The sequence below is a fragment of the Myotis myotis genome, unplaced genomic scaffold (genome assembly GCF_014108235.1).
Source record: "Myotis myotis isolate mMyoMyo1 unplaced genomic scaffold, mMyoMyo1.p scaffold_m19_p_1, whole genome shotgun sequence".
Classification (NCBI taxonomy): domain Eukaryota; kingdom Metazoa; phylum Chordata; class Mammalia; order Chiroptera; family Vespertilionidae; genus Myotis; species Myotis myotis.
The window spans coordinates 166,328,966-166,344,815 of NW_023416313.1; the positions used below are offsets into that span (position 1 = coordinate 166,328,966).

General features: G+C 40.6%; 2 protein-coding genes across 2 annotated transcripts in view; one reads left to right on the plus strand and one right to left on the minus strand.

The window, feature by feature from the left end:
• The window catches only part of SHC4 (SHC adaptor protein 4), a 112,688-nt gene that overhangs the window by 37,274 nt on the left and 59,564 nt on the right, over positions 1–15,850 (minus strand). The window contains exons 4-6 of the mRNA XM_036300798.1: positions 15,360–15,479; positions 4,344–4,397; positions 195–246 (exon numbers count right to left, since the gene is read on the minus strand). Coding sequence (XP_036156691.1) covers positions 195–246; positions 4,344–4,397; positions 15,360–15,479 — 226 coding nt within the window. The remainder of the gene's footprint in view (positions 1–194; positions 247–4,343; positions 4,398–15,359; positions 15,480–15,850) is intronic.
• EID1 (EP300 interacting inhibitor of differentiation 1) lies at positions 8,373–10,110 on the plus strand. Its single transcript, XM_036300808.1, has one exon. The coding sequence runs from the start codon at positions 8,461–8,463 to the stop codon at positions 9,025–9,027; it is 567 nt and encodes a 188-aa protein (XP_036156701.1). The 5' UTR covers positions 8,373–8,460; the 3' UTR covers positions 9,028–10,110.

The following is a 15,850-nucleotide window of genomic DNA, read 5'->3' on the forward strand; positions in this document are numbered from 1 at the left end:
TGACCTATGTATATATATATTTTTTCTACTTTGCTCTACTATTTATTTCCAACTCAAATTTACATAGTATTTCCAGAACCCAGTACAGCACTCTAGTGATCCTCATCACTCTGTATATTGAAAATAGAGGCTTATTGCTCTTTAAAGTTGGTATACAGCAGCTCTTAAGAAAATCTAGAAGTTGCTTTCCATACCTCGTTGATTAACTGGATCTTTAGCTACGTAGGCAACATAGTCTGTAGTATCCTATAAAAAAGGGAAAATGATTGCATTTAAAACAAATGGATTGTACTGTTGAAAGATAAGAGTACATTTAGGACATGATACTAAGTCAAGGACTTAAATATTAAGGTTTCTTTGTTAAAGAAAAAAGGAAAGCATCTTAGGAGGGAACATAAATATACACTTATATGATTTAGACATTGTGGGGTGCACTTTCTCTGCCCCTTGTGGAGAGAATCTGAAGATTGAAAATTTAGAGGCAGACCATGTCACTAAGAATAAAAGAGGATGTAGGTAGGTAATATGCTAGGGCATATATTCTTAAAAAATGATTAGGGGCTGTGACTCTATCCTGTGTTGAGTCAATACCAGGGGTTACCCAATCACAAAGGTGTCATAAACTTGGATGTGGGTGGCATCATGATGTCCCAGTTGTCCAAACAGACACCATGAGCATCAGAAAATAATTCCATTAAAGAAACACCTTGCATTTTGTGATTGTTAGCTTGCTTGCGTGCAGTGCACATTAACTTAAGGAACAATAAAGCAGAAATACAAGCATTTCTTTGATCAAGATAGAGGAAGGAAAAGTCATTTATTAAAAAAGAGAACCCATTAAAACCTAAGGAGAGAGAGAGACAGAGAGAGAGAGAGAGAGAGAGAGAGAGAGAGAGAGAGAGAGAGAGAGAGAGAGGTGTGTGTTGCTGGCTTTTTAAAAACTAACAAACAAAAAGCCACTTGGTAATTCTGATTTTTATTGAAAACAGCAAGCTGATGAATGGTAACATTTGAATAATTAAAGATGCTTTTTGTTATCTCGGTTCTCAGGGAAAAAATACACACTGCCATTTGAAGATTAGAAGCATGACTCTCTGGAGGGAAGATGCAATCAACTGGCAGGAAATAAAAGCCCGTGTCTGTAATTCCACCAAAGACAATCATTTAATAACCCGCAGTGAATCATACAGGAAGCGGATCTCAGGATCTACATAACGTTTCTTGAGTCATTTTAAAAAACAACACACTTCTAGGTAAAGTTCTCTTATGCAAACAGATAAAAGGTTTGAACTGTCTTGTAAATATGGAAGTTCGTATCTCCAGGCTTTGTTTTAATATAATTTAGAAGGAAGGCCACAATTGCCGGGGGCTCAGCTGCTCTTTTGAAAGTTAAAGAGGCACTGTGGTGCCGACAATGGTGTCTGGCATATTGGATGAGGGGGTCGAGGCCTTGGGACCTCTGCAGACCCGTTTCCTCATCTTCAACGGAGTGTCCAACAGTCTCAGAGCTCTAGGATTCAGTAACTGTGACTATCCGGGAGCACTTAAAGCATGTGAAAAGTAAAGCACAAATAGCAGGGGGCACGATGAGAAAATGTATTTAACCTGGTCATGCTCGTTAACGCATTTTTGAAATGGAGAAAGTGTATGTAGCTACAGAAGCATCCCGGAGAAATGTCTCCAGGGCGGACAGAAGGAAGACAAGTAAGCCGTTTTTGAGAAGAGAGTAAAGGTGAGGGTGAGCAAAGGTCGGGAAGGAAGGAAGAACACCCAGTATTTGTTAAACTTTGGAGAAAATAAGGTAGAAAGAAGGGCACTACATTAGGCCATGGCGACTTAGCTTCTACCCCTTGTGCCCAGTCAGCTGTGAAGCTGTACGTTATCTCAGTGAGTATCCTAAACAAATATGGATGTGTGTTAGCAATATTGGTGATAGCTCTCTCGCATCACCCTGTGCCAAGCACCGGCAGTTTACATGCGTCATTTCAGTCAGTTCCCACCCTTCTGGGTAAGGGTGATCCTCCCCATTTTACGGGTGAGGGCCCTGCAGCTTAGAGAGGATAAATGGGTCAAGTCTACTTGACTCCAGAGCCTCTACTCCTCTACTCCCCTGACTGAGGGTAAACTTCACTGGGAGGGAAGACTTCACCTCTCGTGCCGGTGTTTATAAAGGCTCCAGTTTTAATTTCCAACCAGCAGGCTGCGGCCCCCGCTGTAGGGAGCTCAGAAGTCCCACGCCATTCGGTAGGTAAAGGCTGTCCCAGGGGCTACAAGTTCTTTGCTGCTTGTTTTCGGTAGGGCCACGCCCCTTGGTGGGCTGAAAGAGCTGCAGAACTAAAGGCACATGCAGATGGTCTAAAAGTAATGGGGATCCTGGAGAACCACGATCAGCACCCGCAGGGCATGCTTACGGTAAATGCTTATGGGAAATCCTAAAAGTGACAGGAACCCTTTCAAAAGGGGAAACTTAAGGCAAACAGCAATGCGCTTGTTTTTCACACGGCACCTATAGAACTCATTACTTTAAGTATCTTAAGGAACGTATTGGAGTTCTTTCATGGGTGTGAGAGAGAAGAGACGGGGCTGGCTTTTCCAGGCTGGATTCAGTACCAAACGTGTCCCTTCGTGTCGCTGGGAGGCCAGATGATAAGGTTGGGTAGATGGGGCTTCAGATTCAGGATCGGGGGTCACACTGCAGCTGGTAGGTGGCAGGCACCCTGCATGTCCCCTGCTTGCTCGTGAATCTGCTGTGAGCCCCTTTGTGAAATCTCTTGGGGAAAAGGTGGTACTCTTACCATTCGGTTTATTTTTAAATGGTGGCACCACGGAACTAAAATATTCATTTGAAAATAACTACACCCAAAGCTAAAAGGTGAGGAAGTAATGAGGCCTAATGGGGAAATTAAGTACTTCTTCAGTAAAAGAAAAGAAGCAGTGATTTAAAATCCTGTAAAGATTGCTTTTCTTCCATATGCTTCAAGGATGCTGTGAAGGCAAGTTGTCTACATTTGACATGGTTAAATACTTGGAATCACTGGTAGCCAATGGGGAAACAAGTAGTTATTGAGATGTTTTAAAGAATGGGCTGATTTAAATAGCATTTAACTATGTATTTTTATACATAAAATGTTATGCCAACACTCAAGAGGAGGAACTTGCTTAAATACATGAGATGCCAGTACAGGAAGCAATGATTCTACACAGAATCTTCAGAACTTCATTTCCTTTCAGGAGAGACTTATTTTTTCTTTAAATATTTGACCTCGACATTAAAATCAATCAAAACTCTGCAGTGACAACAGCTGCCAGATTCAGTGTTTACTACCATTCGATACCTCTCTTGGGTTTCTGGGTTATGTGTCCTATCATTTATGACCCTAAATTTTATTCCTCAGTTGAAGAGAGAAGGTAAATGTGGTGGAGAGGAAAAAATCATCTGTTCAAGTGGATGTATTGCCTCATTTCTGAAGGCTATGCTCTTTAATAATAAATGCAGAGAAGAAGATAACGTATTGTCGGTTAAGGACCAGGTCTTCATATGGTCCCATACTTTCCTGACATGCCTGATGGTCAGTCATCATGAAAGTCAGACTCTGCCCTCCTCGAGCCTTCTACATGTGTGCAGGTAGAAAAACGTCACGATGCCAAGAGAAGCAAAGTCCTCCTTCTACTCTCTCAGTTGAACAGATTTGTTTTCTGTTCAGCCACAGGCTTCTTAGCTTTAATGCCCTTCTCCTTCTGCCGTAGTCCAGAAATGGCGCAGTACCAAATCAGGGCATGACTCTCCCCGCTGCACCGTAGGCTTACAGAGAGCACTGCTGGCTCAGCCCTGCGACCTTCACGGGAAATGAGCACCATGTGGCCTCCTGGTAGCAAGAAATGGCAGTTCTCACTCCTCACCTGAGCGTTACCTCCATAAGCTTCTGGGAACCTGGCTGCTCATTCTAGATTGCACTTAGCTGCCATGGATGACAGATAGGCTTCCCCTCATATGCCAAATCCAACTGATGAGTAGCATTTGCCTGGAACTCTATGTGGAGAAGAATTCTGAGGGAGGAGGGGCAACACATGTATGACACGTTTGTGTTTCATGACTTTGATGTTACCTGCAAGAAGCTTCTCAGATGATAACTCCCTGGCTATTCACTCGCCTACTAATCCAACTATTTAAAAAATCAGTGGTAGGATATATTTTGTCAAACCCAACTTTTTAATTACCTGTTACATGTAGCTATTCACAAATTCTAATAAGATATTTGGAAAGGACATGTAGTGGTTAACATGCTTTACATGGAAGTTCTTATAACTCTTACAAAAAAAGGCTTTAATGAATTCATACTTACAGGATCCCCTCCAGAGGCAAATGAAATAGACTGCATATGATGATTGGCAATAATCTGGAAAACATAAATTAAACATGTATGATGCTATAAATTTATTACTCCTAGTTACATCCAACCTAACAGTAATGGACATGCATTTGCTTGGTTTTTGCCTGGACAGCATCCCCGTGGAATCCACTCCACCCACATTTTATAATAATCTCACTCAGACCATGAGATTTCAGGTGGTTTCGACATGCCTATCGCATTGCCTCTCTCCTTACAGGTGGACACATGACCCAGGCCTCGCCAATCGGGAAACATCTGGATGCAGCAGCGCCAATCTAAGTCTTTGGGGAGAAACTGATATGGACAACAGGAAAGGAAACATCTCTCTGCCATTAGGGACCATGTCAGCCCAAAGCTTCGGTGAGCCATCTTTTGCTGGCAGGTGGGAAAATCCTACTGGAAAAATGAAGCTCTCCCTCTGGAGAAAATCAGCTGACAATTGGAAAATAGAAAAAAATAAGACGGACAGCTGTCAGAGGGGTGGGGGTGGGGAGGCTGGGTAAAAAAGGTGAAGAGATTAAGGCAAAAAACAAAACAAACACCTCATAGACCACAGTATGGTGATTACCCGAGGGAAAGGGGGTGGGGGAGGTAAAAGAGGGTAAAGGGGGCATAAATGGGGTGGAGGGAGAATTGACTTGGGGCAGTGAACACACAATACAATGTACAGATGATGTATAATAGAACTGTATACCTAAAACCTACAAAACTGTATTAACCAATGTCACCCCAATAAATTCAATAAAAATAAATAAATACTCTGGTTGTAACATTTGTTTCATCATTAAAACCAATACAATTCCTGTCCCCCTTTATCATTTTTCTAATTTATTTTTATATAAATTGGTTTGAATTGAATTTTCAGTCATTCACCACCAAAAGTATCCTAAGAAATTAACACTAAGATTTCCAATATGAAGTAACATTATTCAAGTGAACTGCATTATTTAACTAAGAAGATTATCTCTTTACTTGACATTCTAGGATCACTTGTTCATAATCTCCAGGGTGAAATGACCTATTTGGAGAAATGTATTTGTCATACTGTTTTGCGGGTTCATTAAAATATCAACTGTGCACCTATTAACTAGTCCTGTCTTCAAAAGTGTTTAACAGAATATACTCAAGTAGCTTATATAAAATGACCAAGTGATTCTACTCCTAAATGTATATGCAACAGGATTGTGTAAATGTGTGCACCAAAAATGTGTGCTAAAAACATAAGCACTGCCCTTTTCGTAATAGCCCACAACTGGAACCAGTCACAATGATGACTATAGTGATATTCAAGCAATGAACTACTACACAGCAACAACATGTTTCTTGGGCAAAAGAAGCCAGACACAAAGAAATATAAGCTGAATTATTTCATTTATATAAAGTTCAAAATAGCCAAAATTATTTTATACTGTTTGAAGTCATGATATTGGTTACTTCTGGCGCAAAGGAAGAGAGAGAAAATGGTTTTCTGGAATTATACTGTGTTTCTTTATCTGGATAATAGTTACACAAGTATGTTCATTTTGTGAAAATCATTATTATGTGTGCAACTTTTCTATATTTATGCTTTCTACTAGAGGCCCCGATGCACAAAATTATGCAAGGGGCTCAGACCTCACAGCCCCAGCTTTGTCCAGAAGGACTTCTGGACGGTCATTCGGCTGTCTGGTCTAATTAGCATATTACACTTTTATTATTATAGATATTCACATTTCAGTTAAAATGATTACTAAAAATAAAATCAACATACAAAGATCAATGTCATTCCTTTATATCAGCAATAGCCAATTAGACACTGTATTTGGGGGTAGAGGAGGTACATTTACAAAAGTAACTACAGATAAACTAAAAAGAACTGTGTAAAGTTTGTTTTTTTTTTAAACTTCATTGGAAGGTATAAATACTACCTGAATAAGTAAAAAGTAAAAAAGATACATATCACCTTTATGGATGAGAAGATAATATTGTACAGATAGATGCCAATTCTTCCCCAAATTAATCTGTAATTTCCATGCAATTCCACTAAAAATTCCACCAGTGTCAATCAGGAAACTTTTCATGCTGCTTCTAAAATTCACATGGAAGAATATGCAAAAAAAAGCTAAAGAACATTTTTAAAGAACAAAGAGACTAGCCTGGCCGGTGCGGCTCGGAGGTTGAGCATCGACCAATGAACCAGGAGGTCATGGTTTTCCCAATCAAGGCACAGGCACATGCCACACACTGAAGTTGTGGGCTCGATCCCCAATAGAGGGGCGTGCAGGAGGCAGTCGATCAATGATTCTCCCTCATTGATGTTTCTATCTTTCCCTTCCTCTCTGAAATCAATGGAAATGTGTTTTTTTAAAAAGAACAAAGAGACTAGATTTTCCTTATAAGCAAGGCATATTATAAAACTACGGATTTCATTAGAATACAAAGTCTAAAAACAGACACATATTCATGGACTTTTAATCTATGATAAATGTGGCATCTAACAGACAAAAGGATAAGTGATTAAATTAGTGGAGTGGCTGGCTTATATGGAAAAATATATAAATAAGTCCTGTCGTCATACTATCTATATAAATAAATGTTTGATTCATTAAAAATCTACAAATACATCAGAAGGCAGATAAAAGGTTATGCTTGTGATCTTTGAGATAGGAAAACCCCATCTTAATAGAAGACAAACCAAAAATCCCCTCAAATTAGATTACATAAAAACTCATTTTAAAACTTTGTATTAGAAAAGACCCCTGAAACAGGACAAACAACAGGAAGAGAGAATATATTTACAACATGTAAAACCAAAGTATTCATGTAGTCAGAGTTTATAAGGAGTTCTTATGTACCAATACGAAAAAGAAACAAACCCAAAGTAAGGCCAGTTAATTTTCAGAAGTAATACAAATATTCAATAAACATTGAAAAAATAATCGATGTCTAAGAAATCAAGACTATTCAAAATAAAACAAGAGACATTAAATTGATAAAACTGTCCAAGTTCAGCAAAATCATGTGTGGCAAGGGTGTGGATATTCTCAAACACTGCTGGCCAGGACTTAAATTTGTATAGCAACTTTAGAAAGCAATTTGACAGTATTTATTAAGACTACAGTATGCATACCCTGTGATTCCACCTTTCCATTTCCAAATACTGTATTTATTCTAGAGAAACTGGCATATGTGGATGTTCATTTAGCCAGTTTATAACATTAAAAAATTGGAAAATTATTTTTGCATAGCTAGGTCAACCATAGTATAGTTATACAAAGGAAATGCTATTAAGCTAAATCTTTAAGACATTGCTGAGGGTTTGGGCTTGTAAATTGAAGACAGTTATGTGAGACATTAAAAAAAAAGACATTTCCCACGAGGACCTAAGACCCATGTAAATGCAAAGAAAAAGAATTTAAAGCATACACATCAGATTTATAATAATGGGGCGTTACCTCTTGCAAAAAGAAATGGGACCGAGTATATCCTCACTAGAACTTCTTTAAAAGAGCACGGAAAATATATGCTTATTTGTGAATTTAACTTTTCCTAATGAGGAACATCGAAAGAAAAGAAAAAAGGACCCATTCTTAGCATGCTGCTTTGTGGTTGAGAACACTGTGCGGTTTGCAGGCGTGGACTCAGGCGTCATCTGCGCAGACAAAAGGTAGTTGGAACCCCGGAGCAGGCGCGATGGCCTGGGGTGGAGCAGGAGGAGGAGCCCGAGGAGCCGGGAAGGAAGCGGGAAGGAGGAGGAGGAGGATGCGTGGCTACAGAGGCGCGTCTTTCCCAGTTTGTAGCATCATAAGCAGCAACACTGTTAGGTGACACGGAGACAAAGTAACGCTCTTGCAAGCGCAGTCTTTCTAAACATTCGTTTGATCGGACGAAACACAGACCTCCAAGCCACGCAGGCACCCCCCCGTGAAACAGCGGGCGGCCGGGCCGAGCGGCGCGCGGGGCGGGGGGCGGCGTCTGGGGGTCACCCTGACGCAGGGGGCGCGCACGCCGCCGGTGCACGCGCACACCCGCACGCCCGCCGCTCCGAGCCTGCAGCACACGCCCTGCCCGAGCTTGAGCCGCTGGCGCCATGGCCGCAATGCACGAGCTGTCCGAGCTGTACCGAGAGAGCAATGACCTGCAGATGGATGTGATGCCCGGCGAGGGCGACCTTCCGCAGATGGAGGTAGGCGGCGGGAACCGGGAGCCGTCCCCGAACCACCCCCGCCACCGGGGCCCGCCTGGGCCCGAGGAGGAAGGCCCGATGGAGGAGGAGGGGGCCCAGGCCATGGCGGCGGCCGCGGGCGACCGAGGCCTTGCAGGCCGGCCCGACCCCGGGGAGCTGCCAGCCGTGTTCGCCGGCCCCGAGTTCGAGGCCGAGGAATTCGATGACTGGGAGGACGACTACGACTACCCCGAGGAGGCGCAGCGGCGCGGGCCCGGCTACCGGGGGGCCTCCGTGGCGCTGGACGAAGCCAACAAGATCTTTCTGAGAACATCCAGCGCCGGAGAGGCGGCCGGGGACGGCGGTTTTCAGATGCATTACGAGAAGACCCCGTTTGATCAGCTGGCTTTTATCGAAGAGCTTTTTTCACTGATGGTGGTCAATCGCCTGACCGAAGAGCTCGGCTGTGATGAGATTATTGACAAAGATTAGTCAAATGCGGTGAAAGAGGAGGAAGCCACTTGAGGAGACACCCAGCATTCCACTGTCTCTTGGGTTTATTCCAAATGGTTCCGTGCCAATGAAAAACTTGATCTTCAAAAAAAAAATTTTTTTTGGTTTTGTTTTTCAGAATAGAATAGGGCAGTGACTGCACAGTTGTGAAAAAGGGAAAAAAAGCTGTTAAAGGAAAAAGGATCTTAGGACTGTTGAAACCGGTTTATCCTGAAACACCTATGGCTTTGACTTCGCGATTGATCCAGATTATCTTCTTTGCATTGGGAAAAATTACTTCCACATCCACTGTGAGGAATGCTTCTGCAAGGATGCATCGTGACCAAGACACACTGCCAGCCAGTGCAAGAGCCCACTGATGCTAATTACGTGAGAAAAAGTAACGTATCCAACGTGGACACCAGATGTCTTTTGAGTTTATTGGACAGAAAGCCTATTGAGAAAACTTTGAAGATTCCACTTTGTGATCTGTTCAAGCTGTAGGTAGCAAAGGCTAAATTTTTTGTGTATTAATAATAAGGTGAATATTCTTAGTATCCCAGAAGTATAAGCAAACCCCAGAAGAAATATGTATCATGTGTATTACATCTTAACATGTTTCCAAGGGCATCTGAAATTTTATTTGTACATGTATCTTGATCATTTATAAAGCTATTGTGATCTGTAATTCAAGAAAATTCATTATCTTGACCATTATTTTTAAAAGTAAAAAATGAAGAAATCCTCAGTAAATTTTCAAATTCAGACATTAAAATGTATGTGAAAGTATAAAGAAAACTATTTCTAATACCTTCATATCCTAGAGGAATTTTGTTTTACCTTTAACTTTACAGGGAAAAGACTGGTGGGACTTCATCATGAAAGAACTGTTAAGTGAAAATTGTCAAGTAAAAGAAAGGCCCTACATTTAAAAAAGACTTTATGGACAGTTAAGCCGTCAACCTTTAAAGATTTCAAGCCTATCCAGAAATTTCTGAAGTTTCCCTCTGTCTCCTCCTCTAATTAAGCTTGTCATTGGTTATGCACCAGCATTTGAGATAATAAAATTTCTTGTTCTGTGTATTTTGTTTGACTAATAATTAGTATGCATACACACTTTATATACTATTTTTACTGTATTCTATATCATTTCATTATTGCAGCCACTTATGATTTAAATTTAACCACTGCAAGGGAAAGTGTTCCAGCTTCAAATATGTGATTTGCAAATTAATTTGGGGAAACTAAATTTAGTAAATTCCTATAAGAGAATGTGCCAACCTGGGAAAACCTGCCCTATAGGTGAGCATGTTACTGTGGTTATTTTATTAAGGTTCTAAAGTTCTGTGATAATTCTGTCAGAAGGCTGTGGCCAGTGAAACAGTGTATCGGCAGGTCTTATGACCAATAAAGAGATACTAGATGTTCCTGCTCCATTATGGCAATAAAAGACACATCTAATACAACATGACAGCTCGGGGCCTTAGGGAGGGGGGTGGTTTTCTGTAAAACATGGGGCTGACAAGGATGATCAAAGTAACACTAGCTTGGTGGGCAGGAAGAGAGAGATGGGGGGAAAATTTCAACTTCTTAATCCTGCCTCCTGCGTGCCTCACTTTCACTGCATTTTCAGACAGCTCATAGCTGCAGTTAGGTGAGTCTGTGGGTAAGTAATCAATTGCCTGTGTGATGTGAATGAACAGTACTGGGAGGGGGGAGGGGGAGGATGCCAATAGGCGATAGGAAATAGACACAGAAAAAAACAGGTTCACAAACCCAGAGATGTGATTCTATTTCTCTGGGACTGACTGGGGAGCAAGAGGAGGGGGAGGGAAAACCAATCCCTGTTGGGTTTGAAGGCTTGTATGGGGGAGAAAGACCTGCATTCTGCAACTGACTCCTAGTGGTTGTCTGTTGGTCTTAAACATAGGCAGTGAACTGAGAGATCACTGAAATTAATACTTGTTACTTTACTGAAGGTATAAAATGTTACCATTTTTAACACCCCTGTTAGGAGTGTAAAATCACTTGTGTTTCTATTATAAACCTTATCACAGACTGGACCCAACCCACCTGATTCAAATTTAGGCTCCACTACTTACTAGCTTTCTAAGTAGACAAATTACTTAATATTTCTGCCTCAGTCCTGAATTGAAAATAGGGATAATTTATATATATTTATTTATTTATTTATTTATTTATTTATTTATATTTATATATTTATATATAATTATATATGTAATCATATATATAATTATATATATATAATCATTTAATGGAAACTAAAGAGATACATTGTAATAGAGATTAGGAAAAACAATATATCTCTTCATTTAATAGGTACTAAACAAAGGATTCTGGGAAAATTCTGGTCCTGGTTTTGTGTGGGGAGAGGGAATTTAAGCTTATGAGTATGTAGTGTGAGATTTGGGGAGCATTTTCTGCATCTGTTCATAAACATTACAAATGCTTGCTTAAATCAGATATCCCACATTGGCTGCCCTAGGGACAGATCTGTTTTGTTTGGCTCATACTTATAATTTTAATTTCTTAATTAAAGACCAATACTTCATACTAGAGAGAGCAGTAAAACTCCCAGATTTCCATCTTTTTTCCTCTTCAAAATTAGAAGACCTGGCAGTCCTTGAACTACAGTGACATGGAGAAAGCACCTGTCTCACCTTTACATGGGGAAGGTATTCTGTTTGCCATGTCCCCCAGTGTTGTCTCTCTAACAGGAGTCAAAGTGGCACTCACTGTTTATTGTGCTTGCACCACTTAAAAATTTTTTAAAAAATATATTTATATTGATTTCAGAGAGGAAGGGAAAGGAAGAGATAGAAACATCAATGATGAGAGAGCATCATTGATTTGCTGCCTCCTGCACACTCCCTACTGGGGATGGAGCCTGCAACCTGGGCATGTGCCCTGACCTCCTGTTTCATAGGTCGATGCTCAACCATTGAGCCGCACCTGCCTGGCACAACACTGGTTTTCCTTGTGCTAAACACTGCATTACCTGCCTGGACTCTGTAAATATTTGAGACTAAAGAATGTCTCTATTTCCTGTTTGTTTGTTTTAACCCTCGTTACCTCTTTATTACTCTTCTCAATTTCAGTAGCTGTTAGAGCTGGTTGGTGGTAGGAGATGTAAAAATGAATAAAGAAACACTAAGAATGGAAACTACTGAGACTGACATTTTTGCTTAAGGCCCTAAAATACTGTATATTAAAGTATGTCAATGAGGTCTGTTGTTAGAATTTTTAAAACACGGAATATACAAAAACCATTTTCAAACCCTATGACTTGCTTTTCCAAAATATACTTTGTCATCCCAAAATATGGTAAGTTTTAAAAACTGCAAGCATTACGTGTTTAATATAGTTTTATTTCCTGCCTCTGAAGTTCTATGACACATTTTCTGGAAGTGAATGGCTAGTTATATTTTTAAAGTTTCAGTGGCTGAAAATAAATGTGAACCATCTGACCCATAAAAACTCTGTCATCTATGACTGTATCTGTAAGCTTGAACCTGTTTATGTTTTCAGTCCAAAGTATATCTTAGAAGTTAAGGGAGGGGGAGGCATTAGTATATCTCTGTATTTATGTTAGAACTTCAAAGGGTAGCTTTTTAAAAGGAGAATGTAATTACAAAATCTTTTTCTCACGCTATATCCATAAGTTTGCTTCTTTGCTGCCTTCATGCCTGGAACATTTAAGTTGCCCTTTTGATGGAATGTATAAAGCTTCTCGAGGTTAAGCATCTGGAGTGAGGCACATCTTTTTGTACACTGCCCCCAAGCCATTTCCCCCAGGCCTGCAGAATAGTTCAAAATTATTTGAACGGTGGTGTATCAGTGAGATCCTAACTTTGGTCAGCATTCCAGCACTGAGCTGAACACAACCCCAGTCCATGGCACCACTGCAGAAAAGACGTGGTTCACTCCCAAAGGTACCTCATTGCCGTAACCACTGATAGTGGAAGCTGCCCACGCCCATGGTCCCTACTTCGGTTCTGCCAGAAAGATGATGGGTGTGTGGCAATATCATCGCTAATTGCAGTGGCCTGGGGGAAAAAAGGCAGTGGAGGATGAGGAAATGCTGAGAATAAACTAGAACCCCTGCCACACACAACACGACCCTATGCTTCCTCAATTCCCCATTCCTCCGTCACCCTGTGGAACAAGTCGTTTTAAAAATGCTCTTTGGACTCTGCACATAAGGCTGTCACCAGATTGGCTCGGCTCTGCCCACTCTTCCTTCCCTACAAAACTCTGAGATAATTCGAGGGCTCCTATACTCCATGAAATCTCATAACTAAAAGCAGGGAGCATCCCTGGTACCATACACGAGGTTGAAAACTAAAAATAAATTTTAAATCTACAAATGTCTTGAAGACAAAGCATCTGAAGGACTGAAAGAATGTTTTACCTTTCACCCAGATATGTTGCATCTCCCAAGTGCAGCCCCAAGGGTTCTGCTGTCATTATAACAGCGGTGTCACCTCTCTTGGATAACCATTGAGGACCCAAGGATACAGGAATCTGTTTTGAACTGCTTCATAGTCTGCATTTTCCTCTATGATGGTTTATACTACTGTGTGATCAATGTATTTAATTCTGCTTTTGAATTTAAAAAATAAAACAGCCCTCAAAAACACAAGTGAGTTTTTTTGGCAAAAAAAAAAAAAAGGAAATCAAAATGTACATAACTGTACTTATATGTTACTGACAATTCTATAATTTTATATAATATGCTTCCCCTATTAAGTACTGAGTATATGTAAAGGTCTCAAAGAAGAATGTTTGAGTAAATAATAATAGATACCATGTGACTGGCACTGTGCTAAGTGATTGACATCCATGATCTCACCTAGTCCCCTAAGTAACCCCATGAGCCATACTATTGCTAAATCCATCCCCTCAGAAACTGTGAAAAGGTACTCTACACCTCTTTCACTGATGAGGACAATTGAGTGGTAGGGTAACTTGCTCATTCATAGCCAAGCCAGGATTTCAACCTATATGTGACCTCAAAAAAACTAGACTTTAACACACAAAAATAACCTGATACAAGGAATTTAGTTTAAAAAATATAAAGCAAGTAAAAAGTGCCCTATTTTAAGGTACACATTTAGCTCAATGCCTGTCTTTTACATTTGCTTCAGCAATGCTGTTCTTTTTTTAAATATATATTTTTATTGATATCAGAGAGGAAGGGAGAGGGAGAGAGAGAGATGGAAACATCAATGATGACAGAGAATCATTGATTGGCTGCCTCCTGCACACCCTGTACTGGGGACCGAGCCAGCAACCTGGGCATGTGCCCTTGACCGGAATCAAATCTGAGACCCTTCAGTCCGCAGGTGGATGCTCTATCCACTGAGCCAAACTGACTAGGACACAAGCAATGCTGTTCTTTAAGAAATAAGGTTAACAATAAAAACTCAGTATCATAAGTCATCAAAGTTGAAAAAATTATGTTTACACAATAACGTTTTAGAAAGCTTTCAACCTCAAGGTTTGTAAGAAAATGTTTTCTGCTTAAATTTCCCTTAGCTAGAACATTAACCCTAACATCACCCCTCCTCTGTGCTTAATTCTGATAATGAAATTGCTTGTTCTGTTTTTTAATCCTCACCTGCAGTCAGCCGGTTGCCCTTCTGTATGCTCCCCAATTGGGGATCAAACCCACAACCCAAGTATGTGTTTTGACAGGGTATTTCACCAGCAACCTTTTGGTGCATGGAACAATGTTCACGATTCGGGCCAGGCTGAAACTGCTTTTTCTTCAGGATGGGTTGGTGGAGCATAATAAATGACTGATTCAAAACTAGGTGTTGCCCCGCCGGTGTGGCTCAGTAGATTGGGTGCTGCCTCATGCACCAAGAGGTCACCAGTTCAATTCCCAGTCAGGGCACATCCCGGTTTCGAGCTCTATCCCCAGGAGCGGGTGGGTGTGCAGGAGGCAGCTGATCAATGTTTTTCTCTCATCAATGTTTCTCTCTCTCCCTCTTTCTCTCTCAATAGAAACATATTTAAAAATATAAAAAATAGGTGTTACCAAATGGTATTTTTTTATATTCTTTGCACTTTGGTCTTATTACAAAGCCAATTAGGTAAGGGGCAAGTATGCAAGCAGTTAAATGCCCCAGTGATGGATTAGAAATGCTGTTCTAATTCTTATTATGTATAAATCCTGGGCAGATTTCCTCCCCTATGCCTTAGTAAATTTTAGGCACACTGCCTGAAACTTTATTCTCTTCATTATGCTCAGGCTTTCCAGAGAAATAGATAATATGTTAAGCCATAAATGACATTCATGATCTTACCTGGTGGTTGTCAAGATTCATTAATGTAAGGCTGCATGTTGAGATGGTCAGTTTTATATTCATTCCCGAAAACTGAAGATTACTTTTGCCAAGAACTGTTGATAGGAACTTAACTGGAGGCTTTAAAAAGAACAAAACACTCTAAGTTATGAATTCTGTTACAGAATGAATGTTTGTTTCTTTTCATGTTAAAAATGGGTCAAAGCCCAGACATACCCTTCTTCTTTATTTCACTCTACATAAATCAAATGAGATGAAATGATCTTTTAAATAAAAACCTTTTTAAAAATTGGAATGCACCCTGGCTGTTGTGGTTCAGTTGGCTGAGTGTCGTCCTGCACACCGAAAAGTAGGAGGTTCGGTTCCCAGTCAGGGCACATGCCCAGGCTGCAGGTTTGAGCCCAGGTTAGGGTGCCTATGGGAGGCAAGAGATTGATGTTTCTCTCATCCATGTTTCTCTCTCTCTCCCTCTCCCTTCTTCTCTCTCTAAA

Excerpts from the sequence above, each read along its gene's own strand:
- EID1 (XM_036300808.1), top strand. The coding sequence starts at position 8,461 with ATGGCCGCAATGCACGAGCTGTCCGAGCTGTACCGAGAGAGCAATGAC.